Source organism: Coffea eugenioides, unplaced genomic scaffold, assembly GCF_003713205.1.
Source record: "Coffea eugenioides isolate CCC68of unplaced genomic scaffold, Ceug_1.0 ScVebR1_1012;HRSCAF=1793, whole genome shotgun sequence".
NCBI lineage: Eukaryota > Viridiplantae > Streptophyta > Magnoliopsida > Gentianales > Rubiaceae > Coffea > Coffea eugenioides.
Window position 1 is genome coordinate 30,333 of NW_020861381.1, and position 16,114 is coordinate 46,446.

The window sequence follows — 16,114 nt, forward strand, 5'->3', positions numbered from 1 at the left end:
TCGACACTCCGTCGACCATAAATAAGGTCCGTAGAAACTTCACTTGTACACCCACCGAACACCTTATCACCCTCATTGGCCAGTCACCTCACAAACTTGCCCGGGCGAACGAAATCACAAACTTGAGCTTGAGTCACAAGCTCGGGTCACAAACTTGGTCCACATAATCGGTGAACCGGATTCACAAACTTGGTGACCTCAAACCAGGTTGGACTAACTTCGACCAAGCCCTAACCGGCTCGAATAGTCCATCTCGGTCGGAAGATCAACCCCAAACTCACAAACTTCACAAAATCATTCAAAAATCACCCCGAGCCACAAGCTCAAGGGGTTTAGTTCCAAAATGATTCATATACATATGCCATATACAAATGTGTGCGTAAATTAGGGTTTAGGTCGAGTGTGATAAAGTATACTCTCGCCTAGGTACCCATTTCATACATATCAAAACACATAAGCAACTAACACATAAGAGTGGCCTGAATACTTACACAACGAACAAAAGAGCAAAAGTACGAAATTCGTGCCGTGAGGAGTAGCTAGTAGGCCCCACCGGCTCCACCTAACTCACCAACGTCTGAAATTGAAGATTGTGTCACAATATATCACAAACGGCTACTAACATATTTAAAACAAGCAAAACGGCAAAATCGGCACATGCAAGTGCGGAAACGGCAAAAAGGGTGCATGCGCCCGCGCGGAACGGCAAACGGAAATGGTCAAATCTGCCTTCTCAAACCGTTTTGATCAAAAGTTAGCCTAGGAATGTCAGATCAAGGTACATGAGGTACCGTTGCGAAGCTAAGAGGAAGGGCTACAATTTTCATGAAGACACCTAAATTCGGATCTGAACCGAAGTAGGTCGAAAGTACAGAAAACCGTTCCAAGAATTCGCACTCTAGAGTAACGAATAGGGTATGTTTGCTGGACCATAACTCCCAGCTCACAAATCCAAATCCAAAGAAATTCCAGTCAAAACAGACGATTACAAGCGCAGTTCGCACATTCTGATCAACCCAGAACAGCAACAGTAAAATCGACATATCTCACTCTACACTACTCCAATTGACCTGAAATATTTCAGGCACCCACAAAATGTCATTCCCTACAACTTTCATGTTTTAAGCCAAGGCCAATTCGGCCTCTAACATAGGGCTACAAAACCGGACAGAAAGGGGAACAAATTTTCCAGATTCTGGAATTTTTGGTCTTCAATGAAACTTTCTCACATTTCTTGTTCCAATCACTACCAAAGCCCCTTATATAACCTTATATACAACATATACTAACTATACAACAAGTTTAGGCAGAAAATTATTAAACCCTAACTTGCATATCTTATCCAATAATCATCACAACTACTTGCACATCTTGAAATCAAGCCAAAACTTAAGCTAAATAACATCTTAAAGCAAGATTTAAAAGATCAAGGACCATGATCAGATTTAGTACCTCAAAAACAAATCTTGGAAGAGTGATACTCCACTTCCTTTGAAAATTTCTAGTTCCTCTAGCTTCCCAACTCACAATTAGCACTTTAACCGGTTTGGAAATTTGATTTGTCATTTGGATTGCTAAGATTCAAGAAGAAGAAAGTTGTTCTTGTTCTCTCTTTTCTCTCTCTCTTTGGTCGGCTATGGAGCAGAAATAATGAAGGGAAAGTGCAGAAAATTGGTTTAAGAAGGTTAGTTACTCACTTGGCCAAGAAACTCTAGGATGGCGACGACAAGTGTCGCCACCTCCACCTTTCATTTTTCTCTTTCTTTCCTTGCTATTTCTAGCCTCTAATTTTCGGTCAAACAAGCTGACAATTAAGAGGATATTTTGCTCAAATATCAATAAACTTGTATGGTAAGAAAGTGGTGGTCAATTGGTGCGTTCAATCGGTAGTGCGCGGGACCCGCCGGTTCGCGCCGTTTTTCTTAAAAACACACGTACTAGGGTTTTTACTTCCCATTCACTAACTTTATATCATTGCTCCTAATCACATATTATTTCCCACTTAAAAGTCACTTTTAATCACCAAATTTGATCCTTGCTCCATACCGAAAATTCATCCGGCGAAAAATTGCGAAAACCCTAATTTTGCTCCAATCTTGAAAACGAAGAGTGAAACCCTACTTTCTAGGTTTATCTGCACTTATTGTGGAATAATTGGGTAGGAGGCTTTAATAAATAATAATTTTCAGATAAAAGGCATTTTTGAAGAAAAACATAAGAAATTTGCGGGTCCTCACAACCTTTCCACTTGATTTTGATTTTAGCTTTATGAACAAAGAGGGATCACCGGTCATATGCCTTGAGCAGCCGCTATCAATAAACCATTTGGACTTGTTTGAGCCTTTTTCCTGAAAAGAGAAAATGTTTGGTACCCATTTTAATTTTTGGGTCCACCATAGTTAGCATTGTATCTCACTAACCACATGCATTTCATCCCTCTGTTCAGATTTCTTTTCACATAGCAATCTCCTTTCAAATGCCCTTTTTGACAACAAAAATCACACATAATGGAAGAGTCCTTAACATGTACTGGTTTGACATATCTCAATCCATTTCTTCTATATGTAGTGAAACCATGTGCATTTTTGTTGCGTGCTAATGTTCTTTGATGAGCAGTAAGAAAGGTAGATGACATGTTCTTTTTGAGAAAATCTTGTTTTCTTGCTTTCAAAGTCTCATCCAAGTTGTCCATTCTTTTCTTCAAATCACCATGTCTTTCCTTCAGCATTCTACAAATATTTGTCTTTCTATCAAGCTCATTTTGAACATTAAATCCGGCTCTTACAAGACAATCACTGTCAGTCTTTAGTTGCTTATTTTGTTGAAGAAGACTTGTATTTTCATGAATGAGAAAAGTAATTTTCTGTTTTAGCTGCTTGTTTTTATCATAAGATTCCTTCAAGGCATTATGTAGTTTTTCAAAAAAGGATTCAAGATCATCATCTTCTTCATCATCACTTTCAGATTGAGAGTGTATGGAAGTTACCTCATTATCTCCAATAGCCATGAAGGCCATTTGAGCTGATTCTTCCTCTTCTTCAACTTCCCCTTCAGAGTTGCATTCATTCCAAGTAATCTGGAAGTTGTTGAATCTTGGCTTTCGATAAGCTTTCCCATCTTTCATTTTCTTCATGGGGCATTCGTTTGCATAGTGTCCAGGCTGTCCACATTCCACTAGCATTTGTCCACTAGCTTCTTGTTTGAATTGCTTGTTTTCCTTTGTTCCTTGCATTGTGAGGGGGGAATAATTTTGAATTGATTGCTAGGTCCTCCCTTTCTAAACTTCCTGTTTATTCAAGATTCTTCTTGGAAACCTCTTGTGATGAGAGCAAAGATTCATTATTCATCCACCATCCGAGTCTTCATTCATTCCAATTGAGCTGGGATCATCGTATCAAGAAAAAAAGTCAAAGTATTAATTTCTTTCTTCTTGGCAATCTTATTTTGAAAAAAAATTGAAAGATGGAGAGGGGGAGGGGGAGAGAGAGAGGTCAATTCTTTTTTTAAAAATTACAAATAAGAAAGAATTAAATACTTTTATTATTTTAAAATTATTTTACTTTTTTGTTTACTACCAAATTCCAATTCTAATCCCGGCAACCTTAAAGTAATACGATAATTTTAGACTTTTCTTTATTTTCTTTTTTTGCAAAATCTAATTTTTTTGTCTCCTTCTTTCCTATCTCTTTTTCTTTTCTTAGTATTAATAAGTGTGAAAAAAAGAAATTTAAGAAAATCCTTTTATTTTTATGTTTTTCGATCTCTCAAAGTGAAAAAAAGGAAGAATAACCATTCTAACTTTTTTATTTTTAATTATATATAAAAAGGATAAATATATTTAAAATTTTTTGACCATACTAGTTAGATTAATGATGAGATAAAATGCCTAGAAAATAATGTTAGAAACTAAAGTGATTGTATCACTATAATCCAAACGAATAAAGTGATAATAACAATGTAGTAATGCTATAAAATAAAAGGGTATTTTTGTCCAAAACTTCTTAACATGTTGAGTTGAATTACTTATGAGAATAAAATGACTAAAAGATAACGTTAAGGGGTAAACTGATAATAGTAATATAGTTTAAGAGTGTAAAGTGATAATAATCCTAAAAAATATGCTGAGCGTTTGCCTGGTCGCAGCACAAGCGAACTCCTTACTTACACCCCACCGTTGCCCCACGGCCATTCAACTAATACAAGTGCGCCCCGCTGCTTTACAAATGCGCCCCGCCATGAGGACGTCTCATCTTCATTGGTCAAAACAGAGACTCCTTCAACTTCGTGCTGATCACTAATTCTTTGGAACTAATCAACTAGAGCTGATTTTTAAAGTATTGGAATTTAAGGGGAAAAACCAAACACAAAAATGTACCTGAACGACCAAAGATCCGACTCCACCAGCACCGCCCAGAACGAGAATGGATTGACCAGCTGAAAACCCTGCGCGTTCAAGGCCCCCGTACGCTGTTTCAACGGCAAGAGGAAGACTAGCTGCCTCAGCAAAACTCAAATTCTTGGGCTTCAAAGCTACTACCTTCTCCTCCACTGCAGCGTACTCTGACAGTGACCCAGATCCCTTTGGGTTATTCAAAGCATGCTCGTGAATGTCTCCATATACTTCATCCCCGACATTGAATTCCTTTACTTTGCTTCCAACTTTAACCACCACGCCCGCGACATCATATCCCGCAACAGTCTGCCAGATGAACAAAACAGCAGTAAGGGCTATCTAGCAACTAAAACAAACAAAAATTTTACTGAAAAAAAGAGGCTTACGGGCACAGGAGAATCAGTGGCCTTAAATAAACCAGCCATCATTTTGATGTCGACTGGATTCAGGGATGCAGCAGCTACTTTGATCAAAACCTGTTCATCATTTACTTCAGGAACATCAACCTCGGATTCCAATCTAAGGACATCCTCGGGTTTCCCATACTGGCCATAGACCCATGCCTTCATTTTAGAGGGGATGCTAACTGGAGTACTGGTTGCCATGGGTGAATAATTTGGCTGGAATCTACTATTTCTTTCTTTCTTTGTGTATGGGATTGTAATTGCCGCAAAGTATATCCTTATCCTTAATATCCTTACAATATATAAGAGGCACTTCTTCTTTACTTTGCAAAGCTACTTTCATCTGCGCTTCCAAGGACATTGCCGTCATTTTCTACTCTATATGGTGCCACTCATATTTTTTGTTGTCTTATAAATGTGTGTAAGAACCAGAGAATTTTTTAGTTGATATTACATTTCTATCCTTTGTGCATTCATTGTTCCTTCGTGTGAGATTCTTTTTCTATGGTTCTTTGACTGTTATCAAGTGGCCTCTTTAGTCAATTACCTTGACAAGATTCTGTTAAATCAACAAACAGTAAGTTCAGCCTCCAATTTAACATTTCCTCCTCAAAGATGCCTTTCTTATGGATACTGAGATTTTAGGTTGAGGCTACCATTCGAAAGTAGATTTTGTTGTATATTTCAAAAGATTTGTTACTACACATGTTATTTTAAAACTCATGGTCATGCTTTGACAATTTCATACTCTATCAGGTTGTTTCTATCGGATAAGAAAAAGTTGTTGGGCATGCACATGGGTTTAAACCGAAACGTGGAGCATTATGTTATCCCACAACTTTCAATCAAACAAAGTTAAAGCTTGGAATTGGTTTGTTTGACTCTTTCCAAAGGCTCTGACGTTTCCTGATTTTTCTAAACAAACAAAGAGATAATATCTATCCTTTACTAACGATTAAAACCATTACAGAGGCTATAAATAGAGGCCTCGAGCAGATTCAGGGGCTCCTATAAAAGACCTTGCTCAGTGGCCTTCCCAAGTTTCCAACTTCTTTGTCGAGATAAGCAGCATGGCTCTCTTACTTCGATCTCACAACAACTGCTTCATTGCTCTTATTTTGGACATCCTAGCAACGGCTTAATTGATACCACAAATTAGCAATAGACTTTTATTATATAAATATATATATATATAACTCCGAATATCAATCTTTTGAGGTTTACGGCCTCTGATATATAGTTAGTTCAAGTTACATTCCCTATTCATGTCTTATTTTAAGTGTTCAAATTGTGTATTTGGTTTATTGTAGGTTAAGTATCGAGTTCTGTGTATTTGTAATCTATGACTCTCTATGGAGCATGCATCATGATATATTGATTTATGGCTTTTAGTGTGTCTTCACATCGCATCGCATTGCTATAGTTATCATTCGGTAGAAAATGTGAGCCTAAAGATATGATTCAATAGAAAATATTCACTACACAATCAACAGACAAATTTGCCTTCTCAACAAGTCTATCACTCCCACGCCTCACACGGAAAGTAATTCCCTAGTCTTACTATAATAAGAATGTGTGACGTAACATATGATGGACTAGTTATAGTATGATAATGAGCAACTTGTCATGCTAGTTGTATCGGAGACTAAGAAAAACTTGTATTGCATTTGTAAAACTCTTGAATGCCATGCTAGTTTCGCACGGCGTGTGTGCTTATAGGAAATTATGTAATCCATGATAATAGATCACTTATAGAGATTTTTATAGATCGTCCACTAACACAGCTCTCACATCAATGGGATTTGAACATACTATCTTTTGGGAAAAAGTGGTCTGTGCTTGCTAATTGAGTCAACTTGTGTTGGGAGAAAGTTAAATTCTTTGATGTGCGACGGTAGTTAATCACAATGAAGTGTGCTAAAATTAGTCTATGTCGAAGCATGTGTTGTTTGACTTTCTTTTGTACTTAATGCACCAAGTTGTAATTAATATAACATGTTTGTGACTTTTGCTAGTTGTTCTAACGGGAAATTTGCCAAATTGGTCCCTAACATTTACCAAAAACACTTTTTTAGTCCTTTACATATAAAATCAGCCACAATGGTCCTTCACATTTAAATTGTGAGCCAATGTGGTCCTATTGCTCGTTTTTGCTCATTTCTCCGGCTAAAAATAGCACGCCTCTCTCACGTGGTCATATTTTTAGGGGCAAAACCGGAAACACATTTCATTACCTGTTAAAAGTAAAAGGTGTGGACAACCACCAAAATACACATTTCACCTTTGGCCCTCAAAGTTTCAAGAAACCCTAAATTGCATCCCACCGCCACGCCCTCAACTGACTCAGCCGCCTCCTCCCTCGCTATCCCTTCTCCTCTCTCCACTGTCCGTCCTCCCCCTCCCCCTCCTCATCGCCAGCATTTCTCCAACCTCCGGCAAGCTCTCTCCTTCGACGATGATATTGATGCGAGGGACTCGCAAGACGAGGGAGAGGATGAGGAAGAGCACCAGGAGGACGAGGAGGAGCTTCTCGAGCTGGAGCCCCGAATCGGATCTTGCCGGGTCCGGGAAGCTGCCGATGAGTTGTCTGTGGGAGGTGTTGAGGAGGCTCCCGCCTCCAACACTGTTGTCGGCGGCCAGGGTTTGCAAAGGATGGAGGGACACGAGTAAGCGGCTTTGGCGGGCGGCGGAGGAGCTGAGGCTTAGGGTTCCAGCTAAGGCCCAAATTGGATTCGTGGGATCGATGTTGCACAAATGTCCTGGACTTGTTAGACTCTCACTTAGAATGGAAAGGTTAGGACTTTCGGATATAAGTAAACAAGAACCAGATCTATGGATTCATCAAGCACATCACTTATACAGGAGAATTACAAAATAATTTTCGCCACCATTCGGGGATGCAATTCAGGTTTCTTGAAACTTTGAGCGCCAAAGGTGAAATGTGTATTTTGGTGGTTGTCCACACCTTTTACTTTTAACAGGTAATGAAATGTGTTTCCGGTTTTGCCCCTAAAAATATGACCACGTGAGAGAGGCGTGCTATTTTTAGCCGGAGAAATGAGCAAAAACGAGCAATAGGACCACATTGGCTCACAATTTAAATGTGAAGGACCATTTTGGCTGATTTTATATGTAAAGGACTAAAAAAGTGTTTTTGGTAAATGTTATGATGCGAGACGCGGAAGCTACTTCGGATCTAGAGGAACACGATGAAGATTTGATGGAGTTGAACTCGAACTTGGACCACTCAAGAACAGATTTAACGGTAGAGGTTGCCACAATCAAGTGTGTGTGTTTGATTGATAAGTCAAGAACAGCCTAGGATCAACTCTAGGATGTTCAACTTAGCTTTCACAAGCTAAGGGAATTTGCCACAAGGAATGTACGAAATTCTGGAAATTTTATTTACTTAACTGCGGCTCAGCCCGCCGTTTGGAGCTTGAACACTCGCATCTTCAATTGTAAGCAGCATTTTAGTAGTCGTGCAAGGATGTTCCAACTCAATTCCTTCAATGCCCGGTTTCTCTTGGGTTTGGATGGCACGTACCAAGGCTTGGAGGGACTTCTTGAATCTCTTAGCTCGTGCTCGTGTCACTGGGCCTTGGGGCACCTTCACAGGGTCTACTTGTACACTTTGGGCCTCGTGCTCAACCGCATCATGTTAGGGATCAATTTGCCAAATTTCCCTTGTTCTAACTACCCAATTGGTTGGTTTTTTTTTGTTTTTTTTTTGTTTTTAACTCCTCAGTGGAATTGAGAGGGTAATGACACCCACTGATATTGTTTGATGTATTACTATGAGTTTGTTCAGTACCCACTTTTGGGTCTTCTATTACCCAAAACTCATTATCCCCCAATTTGGGCACTATCACTTCTTTTTTTTTTTTCTCGAAACGTTAGATTACTTGTATTGATCTAAAAGATGACTTTACAATTCGAGCAACGGCTCGTCAAGCTGTACAACTTGTGTTCAGCAACACAGAGGAAAAGATCCTTCCTCATCCATCAAAATGCCTAAGGCATATGAGCTAACATTAGCAATAGTATTACTATTATCATTACTATCTAAGCAAAAAGAGCACATTCGAAACAACAACATTAAGCAAAAGATATCCTCTAGGATCGTTGCCAGTCTGCCATCCGATGATCTACCATGCTTGATTTGTCTTGGCACTTCCTTGTTTTGGAGTTGTATTCGGACATTGCACCATCCTTTTTCCAGCGCTTTGCACAAGACTAGTCTGACTGCTGAAGCTACATCCGATTCCAATCGAAACAATAATAAATAAACTGAAACTGAAGATTGAAAGTAGACGAAAACGCGTCTGTACTCTTCCACCTCCCTTACTATTGCCTTGTGAATATTAAAATTTTTTTTTTTCATATTTTTGAGCCATATATCTTTTTATCTTATATACATCATATTTTATAAAAAAAAAATGTTACAATCAGTGGTGGAGCCAAGACTCCACAGTAAGTGGGGTCAAATTTTAGTACAAAAAACTTATTTTTTTTATAATACGTTAAAACTTTTACAAAGCAAAAATCAAAATATAAGAATAAAAAGTAAAAAATCCTTACAGATTTTTTTTGGGGATAAAAAGCAAGTTTCATTGACAAATTGCTAGAAATCGTCCAGTATGATTTGATTTACAATACTATCCTAATGATAGGTTAAACATGTACTAAAAATAATAAATTTGCAAAACATTTATAATTGTACCCTATAAGTACTTTATTATTTTTTTAATAATATCAATTTTCATTGACCTACAAGCACTCATCTTCTAAAAACATTGCAAAATCAATTAATTATCAATTTTGTTAAATACATCATTTTCAATATGAGTAAATGAAGTTCTTGATGTTTTCTTTTAAACATTTTGTGAACTATCATCAACTTGATCTTCTACGGGTTTCTTTTAAGAAACTTATCTTTAGTCTGTTATAAATAAAAATCATAATAACCTAACTTCGTAACATAAATAGAAAATTTAGCATCCACTTGAAAATTTCTTGTTTTTGAAAACTTTTAAGCCACTCCAATAACTTTCATAAATAATTTAGAAGAATTTAGAAGATTTACCACTCCAATTCCTTGTTTTTGGAAAATTTGGAAGAATTTATTATTGAAATAACTTTCATAAATAATTTGAAATAAATTCAAAATTCATGTGATAGTAACAATTATGAATTTTCAATCGTTTGGGGTTCAATATATATAGAAAAGAGAATTTGTTAAAATTTAATGAGGTCAAATAAAATGTGACTTTAAAATTTTCTAATTTTCTAACCCTAAAAACTAATTTTTTTCAAAGTTAAGTGGGGTCAATTGACTCCACTTGCTTCCATGTGGCTCCGCCACTGGTACTCACTGTAATTTTTTTTCAAAAATTTTCCAAAAAATACAATCGAAATGGGCTCTTAATTGTCCAGTGCATTATAACCCAAGAAAATGTTTTATACTACCTCCTGATTCTCTGCATATTCCACGTATCATAGGTTTATACCATAGAAAATGATTTTTGACCACTTTGACATGTGCCACGCACAGAAACCTCTATGTGGGGTTTCTATTTGTATTTTTTCTGGTGCCACGACAAAATTCTATGTGAAGTTTCAAGAATTTTCTAGATTCCACTTTTTTTTTTAAAAAAATTTGTTTTTCTGAGCGGCAGCATTCCACACGTTGCCAGCTGTAGAATAAGGTAGGTCCGACTTGTTTACGGCAATAGTTAGAAAATACAAACAAATAAGACTATCAAAGCTGCAACGTTCCATCAAGACAAAGAAGAAGACTAAGTAGTTTCTTTCTTTTACTTCTGAAGTTATTAATTTTGATAATGAACATGTAAATTCTCCCTAAATATTTTGAAAGCACCCCTTAATTGACATTTATAAGGCAAGAGTTTTGGGTTAAAATGTAATCCCAACTCGTTAATTGACCCAAAAACCTGTTTAATCAATAAGACAAGCTTATACATGTCAAGTTCATCCGATCTATTATTGTCATGCAATCACTCCAAGGTCAAGCTATATGTAAAAGTAATATTTGATAATTCTGATTATTGATGGTCAATTAACAAATTGGAGTCATTTAACCAGCAGATTATTTTCTTCCATTCAAACTTTTTTTTTTATTTTAATATATAGTTACGTTAGTTGCTTTGATAGGATTTATTACTGTTGACCTCAATAACAGAACTTGTAATTGTTTAGGGTAATTGCCAACTTATTATCCATCTTAATTAACAACCGCTTTTTTGATATATTAGATCAACATATTTATTAATGTAAATTGGATTACTAAAAAAAAAAAAAAACCAATAAGGTTGTGCATAACTTAACTTAGGTCAGAATGCAAAATTCACCAATCTCCTTAAGTCTTTTGAAATTCTCCTCCAAATTCTGTCCAATAAAATGTGTTTGAATAATTTCTAGCAATCTATTTGATAAACCTCATTTCTTCTATAAAAAAAAGAAAAGAAAAGAAAATAAAACCACTGTATGTGAAAAATATGTGTATGGTTAGAAGATAATCTGATTTTAATTGATTTTGCTTTAGTCTTTAGTCCATATGATGTGTGTACATGAACACAGACTGCCCAAACACAGGCCATGCCTCAAAGAGCATAAATTATACATAGGGACGTGGTCACCTTATTCACCTTTCACAACTTTGGCATCCTATCCTCATCTCCTGATTTAAAACCTTTCTCAGACACACACCTTCACTTATATTAGTCACTCAATATAAAGGTACTTTATCATATTGTATTCAGAGGAAACAAAATTCATTGAACATTTGCAAAATCATCACAGGAAAAAGCCATGGCTCAAGCAATGTTGCTAACTGCTAGTGTCCCTTCTAGCCATGCAGGTGACCTCAAGAGATCAGAGCCATTGCTTCAAAGGATTAGACCAAAACCAATCTCTCATTTGTTCTTTTCCCCTCTTCCCACTTCATCTTCCTCTTCATATTGCCCTCTTACAACCGTTGCAGTCTTCAAGTCAAAAACCAAGGCTCCTGCCAAGAAGGTATTCATGTTTTTTTTTTGGTACCAAGCTAGGTTTCTACTTATTATTCCTAGTATTGCATTTTGGCCATTTCTAAGCTTTCTTGCCTTTTTATTTTTGGTCGTGACAGCCTGCAGCTGCTACCAAGCCAAAGGAAAAAGTTGAGGATGGGATTTTTGGCACTTCTGGTGGAATTGGATTCACCAAGGAAAATGAACTATTTGTGGGTCGTGTCGCTATGCTTGGATTTGCTGTAAGTATATGTTTATTGGACTTCATGAGTTTTTGACACATTTTTTGTTTAACCTAGTAGGCATAAGCTCATCAATTTGCTGTAAATATAAGACACGTGGCAACATTCTGTGGCCATTAGATAACATGGCAAATTTCTGTGGTTGTGAAATATTAGATAAACATGGCAAATTTTTGTGGTTGTGAAATATTAGATAACAGTTATAGAGTATGATTAATTATGTATATATTAACAATGCATACACTAGTACTTTTGAATGCAGACCACATAATCTCAATTAAATATAAACTTCATTTTTTAAATATGTTGCATGTACTTAAGGGTATCAGTATATACATAGTCAGTGTATACAAATATAAATTAAAAGATATTTGAATAATAGATAATATACGAATTATTTTTTTTTTTTTACTTCTGTAAGATTAATAAAGTAAATTAAGAGGTTTCCAAAGATTTAGAACTTCCATGACCGTGTTTACACAATTTTGCTAAATTAGTGAAATGAGTTAATTAAATTGTAATACAATCCCAAATTTTTGGTGAAGAACTAGAATGGTTTTGTGTTTCAAGGAGCCCTTGGTCAAACTGTACAAGAGTTAGATGATGTCATGGACAAACTTCAGCATTTTCACGGTTCATGTTAAGAAAAACTGTACAAGAGAATTCATCTACACTATGAGAAAAATGTCGTTTGATCTTTTGCTTTAATTTTCCACCTTAGTACTCGACAATTTGGTTTTTACTCTTAAGTTGCTGACAATTGATCAACAGGCATCCATATTGGGAGAAGCTATAACAGGGAAAGGAATTTTGGCACAACTGAACTTGGAAACTGGGATTCCAATTTATGAGGCTGAGCCTCTTCTTCTGTTCTTCATCCTCTTTAATCTACTTGGAGCAATAGGAGCTTTGGGTGACAGAGGTCGTTTTGTGGATGATGCTCCTGGAATTGAGGGAGCCGTTGTTCCTCCTGGCAAAGGGTTGAGGAGTGCATTAGGGCTCCGTGAAGGAGGTAAAGGGCACTCTCTAACCTATTACCTTTTATATATACCTCGAATAATTTTTGGGGCAATATGAGCATAGTAATTTTTTTCACTTAAGATACACATGCTTTTTTTAAAAAAAAAAAAACATCTTGTGTGTTTTGCTTAATTTCTCTTTATTGGACAAAAAATTTATTTGGGTTCAACGTAAAATGATTTAGCATTCTTAATTATTAGACTTTGGAACTTTAAATTGTCCATGCGATCCCACTTAGTTCTTAAACTTAATTTTTGGATACTTTACCTCTTAAAATATGAAATTGGTCAACTTTAGTCCATAAACTTCGAATTTGGACACTTTCTCTAATATCATTGTCTATCACTTTCTCAATTATGTATGTGTTAGCTGGTTAATTGACTATTAATTAGTTGAATAACTAATGTTCTGGGTTCAAACTAAAAGTTGATTTCATCATTTTCAATCCAGTCAACAAATAACCTTGTTATGATAATCAGATATAGTATGATAATAAAAACATTTGTCTGAGCCTTTAAAGTTCAAGTTTGGTCACTCTAAAGGTCAAATTGTTCTATAGTATATAGTTGCAGATTTTTTTAATGTATTGTTGAGTTCTATGTTATTTTAACATGGATTTATTATAATTGCAGGTCCTCTATTTGGATTCACCAAAGCAAATGAGCTTTTTGTTGGAAGATTAGCCCAGCTGGGCATTGCTTTCTCTATAATTGGTGAAATCATTACAGGGAAAGGAGCTTTGGCACAACTCAATATAGAGACTGGTGTTCCAATTACTGAAATTGAACCCCTAATTATATTCAATGTTGTCTTTTTCTTCGTTGCAGCAATAAATCCAGGAACAGGGAAATTCGTGACTGATGAGGAAGATGCATAACTGGATTTAGAATTGTGTAACAACTTTTATATAAGGAACCTGAGTTCTTTTTCTTCATTATATATAAATATAGATGTGTTGTATAGCCGTTGTTAACTTCAATGGTAGGGATCAAACTAGTTTCCTTGAGTGTGCACATGGCATGAATGATTTCAGTCAGATTGTCAGGGATAAATTAACTATTGTGGCTTCCAATTTTAGGCTTGATTATCAAGATCAAAAAAATTCCATCACTGATGTTCTGTTGAATCTCTTAGGCTGCTGCATGGCAGCTGATTGTGTGTTTCTTGGACAAGTTCATTATTTCAAGTATGGAAATTATAAAGATAAAAGGGGATTAAAAAAAAAAAAGCAAATCTGTTTGAATAGGTCTTGACTTTAATGCAGAATTTTCAAAATCTTTCTCTAGGTAGGTAAGAATTCTCAAAATTCGCGGACCATCCAAAAAGGCGATTTTGGATTTTTATTTGAAAAAAGTGATCTACAATAATCTAGTCGAAGAATCACATAGACATCCACCCCAAGTTTAGTCATTGCAAATTGAATTCCAATATGCAAAAATGGAATCTAATAAGCTTATGAATGAGGTTTCGTTTATCTAGCTTCTTGTTGACTTCATTTCTAATAATAAGGCAGGGCAGTTTTGTTAATTAGACAGGCCAAGTCTCATTTAATCCACCTTTTTGTTTGAATTCACTTTTAGTATACAATATGTAGTAAAATTATTGGTATCTCAACTTTTCTTCAAGAAATTGCACAACTTAAAAAGGTTTATTACACAGCCTGATTCCGTAGCGTGATAGTTACTAGCAGGTCCTATGATCAACCCCTGTGTGCTATCTTGCTGTGTATTCTTGAGACAATATTCTAAACAATTTTAGAGGATTAGTCTGGCCGAAGGTTGAGATATCCCTAAGTGAAAAAGTAAAATAAAAAGGTTGATCACCATAAACATTTTTCCCATTCTTTCCAATTTCTTAACATTGGCCAATCCGTTTGTCGAACAAGACCTTCACTATGCACCAAAGATATGGCCTATAGGGCTGAAACTTTGGGTGCAACTGAACAACACCCTTTGGTAAATCAGGCAAATGAAAGTCCAACCATGTTTTGGAGTGTAGACATTAGAGAATTTGAGGGAAATTTAACTGAGGAAGAACGGGAAAATGAAAAAGAAAATGAGAAAGTACTGTCATGTACTCATGTTTCTCTTGTTTTTATGTTATGAATATTTCTGCTTTCATCCTCTCTTAAAATATGTTTCCCCTTTGTAGACACCAAATTTTTGGTGTAATTTTGTTTACTGTTTATTTTTAGTTTTTTATTTGTCGTGTTAGTTTTATTCGATTTTTAGTTTTTAGTTTCTAGTTTTATTTTATTTTTAAGTTTTTAGCATAGAGTTTCTTGGAAAAAAGGAAAAAATAGAAATTTTGTTTTATTCAGCTTTATTTATCTATTTTAGTCATTTCTGCTTAATTTATCTTTTATTTGGTTCATTTAGGAAAATTAAACAAAAAGAGGAAAAGAAGAAAAATTCAAAAAAAAAAATAGGTTTTAGATGGATTGGAAAAATGGAAAAAGAGGAAAAAGAAGAAAAAAGGAAAAATTGTTCACAAAAATATGTTTATTTCTTTAAATTCAATCTTTGGGCACTTTAGTTATTTTTATTAAGTTATGTTGAGAAAAAGAAAATGATGAAAAGAGAAAAATTTGGAAATGTTAAAAATGGCCATTTTGTTTAGTTTTTTTGTTTAAAATTATTTTTGTTTTGTTATTATTATTGTTACCTGGTTTGTGTAATTTTGTTATTGTTATTATTTATATTTTATTTTATCATTTCTGTAATTATTATTGTAAAAAAAAAAAAAAAAAAAAGAAAAGACATATTTTGTCGCGGCATGCACGCTGCAATTTTTTGCAGCGTGCAAAGGATATTCGTAGGAGACAATTGGAGGGCTGGATTTCACAGGGGTAACAAGCCCTCATCCTCATCGTTGAGATGAGGGTTTTAGGAGATTTGGAAGTGGATATAAAAGAGAAAAGAGCTACAGCCGCAAGGGGGGTGTTTTGGAAGAGAGCATCGACGGGCATCAGAAAACAGAAACGAGAGAGCGAGAGCGAACAAGAGCAAGAGTGAGGGATCAACGGGG

The 16,114-nt window shown here is 35.7% G+C and overlaps 2 protein-coding genes across 5 annotated transcripts; one reads left to right on the forward strand and one right to left on the reverse strand.

Moving 5' to 3' along the window:
• Positions 1–4,039: 4,039 nt before the first annotated feature.
• On the reverse strand, positions 4,040–5,098 carry LOC113754762 (2-methylene-furan-3-one reductase-like). Of its 4 annotated transcripts, none has more exons than XM_027299023.1 (3): positions 4,780–5,098; positions 4,376–4,699; positions 4,040–4,287 (listed from the first exon to the last, which is right to left on the reverse strand). In XM_027299023.1, the coding sequence occupies exons 1-3, from the start codon at positions 4,996–4,998 to the stop codon at positions 4,162–4,164; spliced, it is 669 nt and encodes a 222-aa protein (XP_027154824.1). In that variant the 5' UTR covers positions 4,999–5,098; the 3' UTR covers positions 4,040–4,161. The 4 variants fall into 4 exon arrangements, with proteins under 4 accessions (XP_027154824.1, XP_027154825.1, XP_027154828.1 ...); XM_027299024.1 differs by having other exon boundaries at positions 4,040–4,250; positions 4,780–5,096; XM_027299027.1 differs by having other exon boundaries at positions 4,202–4,294; positions 4,780–5,096.
• A 6,441-nt stretch (positions 5,099–11,539) lies between these two features.
• Positions 11,540–14,213, forward strand: LOC113754761 (photosystem II 22 kDa protein, chloroplastic-like). The gene is made up of 4 exons (XM_027299022.1): positions 11,540–11,835; positions 11,945–12,067; positions 12,839–13,079; positions 13,720–14,213. Exons 1-4 carry the CDS (start codon positions 11,629–11,631, stop codon positions 13,962–13,964), a joined length of 816 nt encoding a protein of 271 aa, XP_027154823.1. The 5' UTR covers positions 11,540–11,628; the 3' UTR covers positions 13,965–14,213.
• Positions 14,214–16,114: the final 1,901 nt, after the last annotated feature.

Coding starts and splice junctions, on each gene's coding strand:
- LOC113754762 (XM_027299023.1), bottom strand. CDS start 4,998: ATGGCAACCAGTACTCCAGTTAGCATCCCCTCTAAAATGAAGGCATGG. Junction 4,700..4,779: donor CCACTGATTCTCCTGTGCCC/GTAAGCCTCTTT, acceptor TTCATCTGGCAG/ACTGTTGCGGGATATGATGT. Junction 4,288..4,375: donor TCGGATCTTTGGTCGTTCAG/GTACATTTTTGT, acceptor ATTAGTGATCAG/CACGAAGTTGAAGGAGTCTC.
- LOC113754761 (XM_027299022.1), top strand. CDS start 11,629: ATGGCTCAAGCAATGTTGCTAACTGCTAGTGTCCCTTCTAGCCATGCA. Junction 11,836..11,944: donor CCAAGGCTCCTGCCAAGAAG/GTATTCATGTTT, acceptor TGGTCGTGACAG/CCTGCAGCTGCTACCAAGCC. Junction 13,080..13,719: donor ATTAGGGCTCCGTGAAGGAG/GTAAAGGGCACT, acceptor TTATAATTGCAG/GTCCTCTATTTGGATTCACC.